This window comes from Seriola aureovittata, chromosome 21, assembly GCF_021018895.1.
Source record: "Seriola aureovittata isolate HTS-2021-v1 ecotype China chromosome 21, ASM2101889v1, whole genome shotgun sequence".
Taxonomy (NCBI): domain Eukaryota; kingdom Metazoa; phylum Chordata; class Actinopteri; order Carangiformes; family Carangidae; genus Seriola; species Seriola aureovittata.
The window spans coordinates 17,528,046-17,537,199 of record NC_079384.1 but is presented as its reverse complement, the minus strand read 5'-3'; the positions used below and the strand labels follow the sequence as shown (position 1 = coordinate 17,537,199).

General features: G+C 37.1%; 2 protein-coding genes across 2 annotated transcripts; one reads left to right on the top strand and one right to left on the bottom strand.

The window, feature by feature from the left end:
• Nucleotides 1–1,046: 1,046 nt before the first annotated feature.
• Nucleotides 1,047–3,321, bottom strand: mrm1 (mitochondrial rRNA methyltransferase 1 homolog (S. cerevisiae)). Its single transcript, XM_056365352.1, has one exon. It carries the CDS (start codon nucleotides 3,069–3,071, stop codon nucleotides 1,902–1,904), a length of 1,170 nt encoding a protein of 389 aa, XP_056221327.1. The 5' UTR covers nucleotides 3,072–3,321; the 3' UTR covers nucleotides 1,047–1,901.
• A 604-nt stretch (nucleotides 3,322–3,925) lies between these two features.
• Nucleotides 3,926–8,517, top strand: chmp2a (charged multivesicular body protein 2A). Its single transcript, XM_056366098.1, has 6 exons — nucleotides 3,926–4,067; nucleotides 5,227–5,394; nucleotides 5,495–5,674; nucleotides 5,768–5,898; nucleotides 6,703–6,764; nucleotides 7,532–8,517. The coding sequence occupies exons 2-6, from the start codon at nucleotides 5,227–5,229 to the stop codon at nucleotides 7,651–7,653; spliced, it is 663 nt and encodes a 220-aa protein (XP_056222073.1). The 5' UTR covers nucleotides 3,926–4,067; the 3' UTR covers nucleotides 7,654–8,517.
• Nucleotides 8,518–9,154: the final 637 nt, after the last annotated feature.

Below are 9,154 nucleotides of genomic sequence, written 5' to 3'. Positions count from 1 at the left end.
TTGGGTTTGGACGGTTGGCCAGAAATAATGAAGCAATTTGAATATGTTAACTTGGCCTCAGGGTATAATGATGAGCATAATAGTTTTTGACATTTAAGTAATTTATTATTAAATCGCATAACTATCAGATGTACTGATAATGAAAATAATTGTTGGTTGCAGCCTTACAGTTCTCCTATGATGGAATAATATGACTTCACCCAAGGTTTTCGGTGTGTTAATTACTAAAACAATAAACTAGATTTTTAAAACACTGAAAATCTTGGGCAAAGTACTATTATTCCATCACTGGAGTACTGTAAGTCTGCAACAAAACAGTTATCTTCATTATCAAAACATCAGACAATTATTTTCAATTATCTTTCTTTATTGACTTGATTATTCGGTGAATAAAATGTCAGAAAACATTGATTGAGTAAAAAACACAAACATGTTGAGTTTACTATCATAGAAAAACTGGGAAAAAAATAGCAAATATTAACAGATTTTGTTTTTGCCATTTTGTTTAATAATGGCTTCTTAACATAATTTCACTTTCAGAAAATTTTACATGTATGCTTTATGTATATCATTTTTATTTAATCAGGTTTTTCACTGAGATAAACGTCTATTTTGCAAGAGACACCTAAACAAGAAAAACAAACATATACAAAGAACATAACTGGACATAACAAAAGCACACACAGCATCTGACCCTAACCCTATATACAAGATGCAGCGGAACCCCTTCAGTATTTACCCAAGAGGTAACTATAGTCAAGGAGCCTACATGATGGACTATGGTGTTTCAAACAATGCCAAAGAATATAATTCTTGTGGAGAAATACAAACTCACTGTTTATTTATTGTATTTTCCTGCCTAGAACCATAAAACCTAAAAATATAGACTCTAAACATATCAAAATCAGCCACCATGAGTAAACTCTAGCTCAGAAACAATAATGGGACAACAACAGTGGTAGCTACACCCTGACAGCATGTGTCCACAGAATGTGTGTGGTGACAAACACTAAAACACAGAACAAGACAAACACATGATAAATATGTACAAGAATAAATATGAAGTACTATTTTATTCAAAACAAAAGGCCCAGTGAGAAACAATTTCTCTTTTACAATTCTGACAGGACAGACGGTTGTTAAATCTTGTGTCCGTTTTAAGAGAGCTAGAGAGCAGCATTTTAAAGGATAGAGCTGGTGGTATTCTACATCTTTATCATTGTCAACAAATCCCATTAGAAGATTAAATGTGTAGTCAGTCTCTTAATAAATCCTGACTTTTGGGCCCTGTTTGTGGCACTTTTAAGATGTAAACCTTCAAAAACAGGCCACAAATACATAGGTTTATTTTTTTTAAGTCTCAGTAATTCCCTAAAATAACCGGGCACTGTAGTTTTTAACAAACTTCAATCTAACAGCAGAAAATCTTGCATTTGTTGGGAACTTTTTGCAGCTGTGGATTAATACATACTTGCTGCTCTTTGGAGTATTTCAGGCAACATGACTGTGTATGTGGGAGTGACTCAAAATAAACTACAGTTTGTACGTTCATGGTGATGAAGGAACATGTCACCCAGTGCAACAGTGTGGCTCATTGTGTTCTAATAGGTAGTGTCTGGACAACAATGGAGCTCTATTGCTCAGGAAATACACACAAAATTTATTAATAGGATCGATTCATTGTTGTCGTGTCTTTTCACAAGATTTGTTGACAATAAGAAAAATATAGAATATTGTCAGACTTATATTTGGTTACTTGGGGTAACAGCAAATACTGATTAGTATTATTTACAGCACTTTGTATGAAGCTAATTGATAAATCATCTTTCAATGCAGCCTCACTTTACTTTTTATCTTTAACTTTTAGCACCTAAAACTTCTGCACAGTACTGAGCGTGGGGTCATCTGGTTGACCTCCTAGAGGACAGCAAAGAGTGCAGCAGGATGCCGGTAGCTACAGAGACATTCAGAGACTCTATGCCGGGAAACAAATCTCTGCCGGCTGGGATGGTGAGCAGGGTTTGGCAGAGAGAGAGCAGCTCCTGGGACAACCCTTCCCCCTCACTTCCCATCAGCAACAACGTGGGTTTAGTCATCTTAAAGGCCGAGCACTGAGTGACAGGAATCCGAGACTCTGCTTCAGATCCAACTGTGCCGACCACCTGCCAGCCCTGTGCCACCTTCAACTTCAACATATCTTCAAGGTTTTCATATCCATACACTCCAAGCACCTCCATGGCGCCTGAGCTGGCCTTGCTGACCACTGGAGTCAATGGACAGCTGTCGCAAAGACTGCTGGCCACTCTGTCCACACCGAGGAAATAAGCAGAGCGCAGGATGGCACCGAGATTCATCGGGTCCTGAATTCCTTCCAGGACAAGCCAGAGAGGGGGGTCTTTACTGCTGGGTGTAAGGTGTCTGTCTTCAGTGATATAACTCAGAGAACTGGCTTGCAGACATACTCCTTGATGTACTCGCCCTGAAGACATTGTGTCCAGATCCTTCTTGCTGACCCGCTGGACTTGTACTCCCCGTCGACAAGCCTCCTCACACACCTTCAACACAGAGGCCCTGTGAGAGACCTCACCATCTTTTACAAACAGTTTTTGGGCCTTCCTTCTGCCCTGAGTCAGAGCCAAGAGACAGGGAGCGATGCCAAAAACAATCTCGTGGCTCTCTGCTTTGTAATCCAATGTCAACTTCTGTATCCCCGGCCTCTCCCTCCCCGCAGGGGAATCCTCCAGACACAGTTTCCTGAGTTCTGATGATACTCTGTGGACGTCTCCCTTCCTTTGCTTTTGAGTCTGCAACACAGGGATCTCAGTCTTCCACACTTTACTCTGGACTGACCTCTCATGATCCCGCCATCCATCAGATGCAACTGGCTTGTGTCTGTGTCGTTTCTTCACCACAGGCTTGATGCTACTGTCCTCTGGGCACAGGAGAGTAGATGTGATATGGTAAGAGGCAAACTGAGAGCCCACTCTTGAGGCTGACACTGGCTGGTGCAATCTCCTACCCCAAAGAAGCAGCAGTTTGTGCTGATGTGCTGCTGATGAGAATACCCACATATTGAAATGGCTAGAAATAGTTCCAGAGACACTAAGAGGGGTAGCTGTCCCAGAGAGTGAGGTTCAACTGCCTGAAAGGTCCATTAATCCACAGATAAAGCGTCCGCAGATTTCACTGAGCATCTCTCATGATGAGTTAAGTGAATCTTTGTTCAACCATCAACACCTACTGTCTAGTAGTATGTTTGTACCCCTGCTGTGAAATACGAACATGTGCAGTCCAACCGCGTCAAGACGTCGGCAGTCACCAGATATCAAACACTCCCACTTACAAAATAAAAGCCCAGCAATCAATGAGCATTATGTAGTACATAAAAACAAAATTATAAGCTTCTAAAATAGTGAGAGGATCGATATAGGTAATATAGTTAATATAAAATGTATTTATTTATTCATATACACTTCCCTGTTGTTTCTACACTAGATAGATAGATAGATAGATAGATAGATAGATAGATAGATAGATAGATAGATAGATAGATAGATAGATAGATAGATAGATTATTAATATCATTATTACTAGTGAGCTTTCCCCTAGGGGACAAATAAAGTATTTATCTATCTATAATATAAATATAAATATCATGCTGCAATCTTTTTATACAGTAAAAGTAAAAATAGAAAATAGATGAAAAAAGAAAAAGGAACACTATACCTTCAAATCTTTCTGAAGTCTTTTAAGAAAGTGTTTTACAGTATGATATTTGTGTACAAGTTTAAATGCCACATACTTTATCTTTAGTTTAATCTTAGATTTTATTTAGAAAGTTTCCGCTTCCTCTCTTCGGCGTGAACTTTATGCGTATGACACAACGGAAACAAAATAGAACGTCTATTTGTGCGTACGCGTTGACGTCATTTCCCGGATGTGAAACTATCGCAACACGGAAGAGAAGGAAAGAAAACAAATAATCGTTTAAATTTGTGTCGGATTGGATTCGGAGAATACGCCCTGAAACACCTTTTACTTTCTGGATTAAAGTCTCCTGGTTCACGGTGAGAGTAACACGCTGTAGGGGGTGTCTTTGTGACCGCTGGGTTAAGTTAATGTGGAAGAGGTGGAAACAGATTTAAAGAGCAAGGCAGTCAAGACAAAACACGGCTGGAAGGAGAATTAAGGCCTCAAGTCACATAAATAACTGCTGAGTAATATAGTCCAGGAAATAAGGTATAGACAGGTATAACAGAGCTGAAACTGTTAGAAACTAACTTCGTTTTTCACTGTTGGTTTCATTATTCCTTTGGACATAAAAGTTCACATTAAGATTACTCCTCCACATTTTCACAACTACACAACTAGATCTGAAATGATTAATCGAATATCAAAATAATTCTCAAGTATTTTGATAGATGATTAATCGTTTTAGTTGTTTTTCAAGCCAAAAAGAAAAACTTGTCTTCCTTATTGCTGTACAAAATCCTTAGAACAGTGAAAAATGATGCTTGTAATTTCCCACAGACAGAGATGATGTCCTCAAATGTCCTGGTTTAATTGATTAGTTGTCTGACCAAAAATTCATATCCAAAGATTTTCAGTTAACTGTCATATATGATAAAGAGAAACACCAAAAACATTTGAGAAGCAAGGAGAGCAAATATTTGAAATTTTTTGGTTCAAAAAATGACTAAAATTTAATTTTTTTTTGTTGATCAGCTAATTGATTCATAAACGAATCACCACACTTCAGCTATATACAATATTAAAAAGAATATCTTTGGTTTTTGAACTGTTCGTCAGACAAAACAAGGAATATGAATATATCACTTTGGACTTAGGACTTTTTTTTTTACATTTGGTAAGCAGAGTGATTAATTGATAACAAAAATTGTACAAATTAATTGGTAATGACCAATTCCCAGAGCCCTAGATGATGTCTTTTTTGCTTGTTTTGTCTGACCAACAGTCCAAAACTCAAGTATATTCAATTAGTGATGATATAAACCGATGAAAAGCAGCAAATCCTCACATTTCAAGTAGAACCAACGCATGTTTGACATTCTTGATAAATTAATTTGCATTTGTTGCTAATTTACTGTCAATCAACTAATCAAATTGACAAATCATTTCAGCCCCAATGTAATTTTTCTCTTCCAGATTTCATTTCTGACGGAACCTGTTTAGTTTGACTGTGTTGACATTTTGCTTTTCAACCAGATGGAGTTCCTTTTTGGGAGGAAAAAGACCCCAGAGGAAATGCTGAGGCAGAACCAGAGGGCGCTCAACCGAGCCATGAGAGAACTGGACCGAGAGCGAATGAAACTGGAGCAACAGGAGAAGAAGATCATCGCTGACATAAAGAAAATGGCCAAACAGGGACAAATGGTGAGAATAAGGAAAAGAACTTATGTTTTATGAGGACAGAATAATTTGTAAAGAGTGGGTTCTAACCGTGTGTTAATGTGTGTTATTTCAATCTTTGCAGGATGCCGTCAAGATCATGGCCAAGGATTTGGTTCGTACAAGGCGTTATGTAAAGAAGTTCATCATGATGAAAGCAAACATCCAGGCTGTCAGTCTAAAGATACAGACACTCAAGTCCAACAACAGCATGGCACAGGCTATGAAAGGCGTCACCAAAGCCATGGCCACCATGAACAGACAGGTCTGTCAAAAAATCCCTAAAGTATTCTATTCCATGGAAATAACACAATGAGCTTCCTGTGTTCATGATCGTATATTCGTTCCATTTTCGCAGCTGAAACTGCCTCAGATTCAGAAGATCATGATGGAGTTTGAACGACAGAGCGAGATCATGGACATGAAGGAAGAGATGATGAATGACGCCATTGACGATGCCATGGGTGATGAGGATGATGAGGAGGAGAGGTAAGGGACTGAGACGTTCAAAAAAACGGTTGTTTTCATTTTGGTTTAAACCTTTAGTTCCACATTTGTTAACGACAACAGTTTTCAAAATTATGATATCCATGTCTGTCTATGCTGCCCACCCTTACATCCCTTAAAAGAAAAGACATATGATACATTATACATGAGATAGATGAATTAATAAGCAAATAAAAAGAAAAACAGGTGGACTTTACTTTGGAAAATCTTAACCCCTTGTATCTTGTACCTTCTTCTTTTCTCTCTAAATTCATATAACTGTGAAATCTTAGTTATAAGGTCTCAGTGTACCAATTCTCAGTTCAGCCAGTTCTTGGTTTTCTTCTTAAATGCCACCACTGAAAACTATTCTGAAAAGGTTTTTATCAGATTAGTGAGTGAGTAACTGAGGTCTTTTATTCAGGAGTAATTTTATCTGGCTTTAAAGAGATCTTACATCGATATACAGTATAATATCCATATTTTTCCTTATTTTCGTCAAACATCACCATTGAACTGAGTTGGAGAACATTAGAGCAACGCCCTCCCCACCCCTTCCCCAACAACTTCAAATGACTTCCTTTCCTTGAATAATAGTTGTTGTTTTTTTAGGAAATACAGGGGATTTTTCCAAGAGAACTCTCAACAGTAAAATAAACTGGCTGGTTAAGGCTTTGATTTTCTGACTTCTTGATTCACCCTCCACAATCTGATATAACAAACCCAACAATATAATATATATAATATGTTAATAATAATATGTTTTTTACTCACTCTGATACATTTGTGATTGTGTCTCATGTGCAGTGACGCCATTGTTTCCCAAGTGTTGGACGAGCTGGGTCTGAATCTGTCCGATGAATTGTCAAGTAAGGGAAAATCCAACGCTTCAGTCACAATTATGAAAGTTGTACATGTGTAGGGTTCAGTAATATTTTATCCACTCCGGATCCAGCATCAAAGACACTTATCAACTCCGAAATCTTTCAAAGCTCATCAGGTTTAGCTTTCACCATTTGCAAGTAACTAAAGTTATGAATAACTAAGTGAAGATGTTACAGAGCTATGTGTCTTTTCACTCATACACAGTCTTTAGGAGACTCCAGTCTGCAGCCTGGAGAGAACACATTAACCAACGGACTCAAGTTTCAGTGGAGCTGTTACATCATTAACAGGAACTATCTGTAGCTGATATAATCCACCAGCACTGAGTCATTTTTAGCATTAGCTAAATGAGAAGCTGCCTACGTCACCTGCATGTTTTAAACATTTCTTTGTGTCACCCGGGTGGGAACCGGATCCAAAGTGGAATTGGCTATTAGAACTAGAACTGCAATGAGTATTTAATTCAATGATTGAGAAAATTAATCAAACTGTTTAATAAACTGTTTTGATAATTGATGGCTATTTTTTAAGCAAAAATGCCAAAGATTTGCTGGTTCCAGCATCTCAAATATGAAGATTTGATGCTTTTCGTTTGTTGGACTATTGGTCAGACAAGACAAGACAATTGAAGGCATCACCGTGGGCTGTGGGAGATTCACTTTTTTCAGATATATTATAGACAAAACAAATTACTGATTAATTGAAAAAACAATCTGCAAACCACTAAAATCCCATTTTGTGTTCACATCAGATCTCCCGACCCCTGGGGGAAACCTGTCAGTGGCTGCGGGAAAGAAAGCTGAGCCCCAGGCCGCCCTGGCTGACGCTGACGCTGATCTGGAGGAGCGGCTGAACAATCTCCGGAGAGATTGAACACACAGTAACTGACGGACCTGGTTTATTAATACAGACACAACCATACTCGAATCTCTGTGTTTAGATTCTATCGAAGGTGCAACTGGCACAACGCTGGCTGTTTGAGCCTGTGTTATAAGGGTGTATGGCCTTCTGTTTGAGGTGTTTTCATTTTATGCGTGTATCATGTGTTTTATCCAAAAAAAAACCAAAAAAAACCCTGCAAGGGTCATTATTCTACATAGGTCTAGAAAACTCATGTCTCATTTAGGACTTTGGTAAATGATGCAAATTCTCTGAGAGTAAAAATTTATTTCACAGTGTGTGTAAATACTAACTCCTCAAGGCATGATGTTTTCACAATTTAAATTAACACTAATTACAAAATGTTTAAAACCCAAACAGAGGTTGGTAATATTAGAGGTGGATATTTTCTATGGGTGACATATACAAATTCAGCACTTTTTGTACATCAGGCTGGTTTGGTGTTCTTTGTATTATTATTATTATTATCATCATCATTTAAATTACACAGTTTTATTATCCCTTTTGGTTTCATTTATTTGTGGCAGTTGACAGATGCCAGGGTCTATTTGAAGATGGTGTACAAAAAGTGTATTATCTCCATATCTTTTCTGTCTAAATTCACTAATAGGATGGTTCCTTTTACAAAAATATATAAAGGATAAAGAATGAAAGTGCGTTGAGCTGACTCTTCACCAGTGGAAAAGCACTCCCGGGTAACTCACAGTGGTGTTTTTGAGATCAGCAGGATTTTCACCAAATTGTTAATAAGGAGTCGGTGGTGTTTATTTTTGAAAAAGTGTCCATTTTTTTTTTTTTGCTTTTTCTTTATTCAATAAACATTTTTTCCAGATCTAACTGGTTGTTTTATTAAAGAAATGTTACATGTGAAGTTCAGTTTAATCATCAATCGTTTAATGTTTTCTGTGGCTCTGGAGGACCTTTTTATCTTTTTCTTTTTATCTTTTTTAAAACAAATTTTTTTTAATAATATTTTTAATTCTCAAAGCATGAAGATTAGAACATGATGCAAGAGGAGATAAGGGGAGATACATGAAATCACATTAACTAAACAAAAAAAAACTAGATATTAGATACAAAGGAAATGGGTGTTTGGCAGCCTATTTGTCCAAACATTAAATTATAATTAGTCCTGCAAACATTTGTAAGCAGTTAATAAACATTTAATGATTGGTTTATAACTCATTGAAATATAGTTGTGGGCAGATTTAAGTGTTTATCAATGTAGTTGACAATAACTGTTGCTCTCTGTGCACCTCTGAGTGGAGGCTGCTGTATTAAGAAATAATGATAATATGGTAAGCCACAGTTTTAATGAAATAAAATCTGTTTCAGTGGAGAAATTTTATATATATATAAATTGATTAACACCTAAAATCATATTTGAGAAGCTGGAATCATAAAATCTGTGGCATTTTTGCATGAGAATGACTTGAACGATTATCAAAATAGTTGCTAATTAATTTTCTATCAT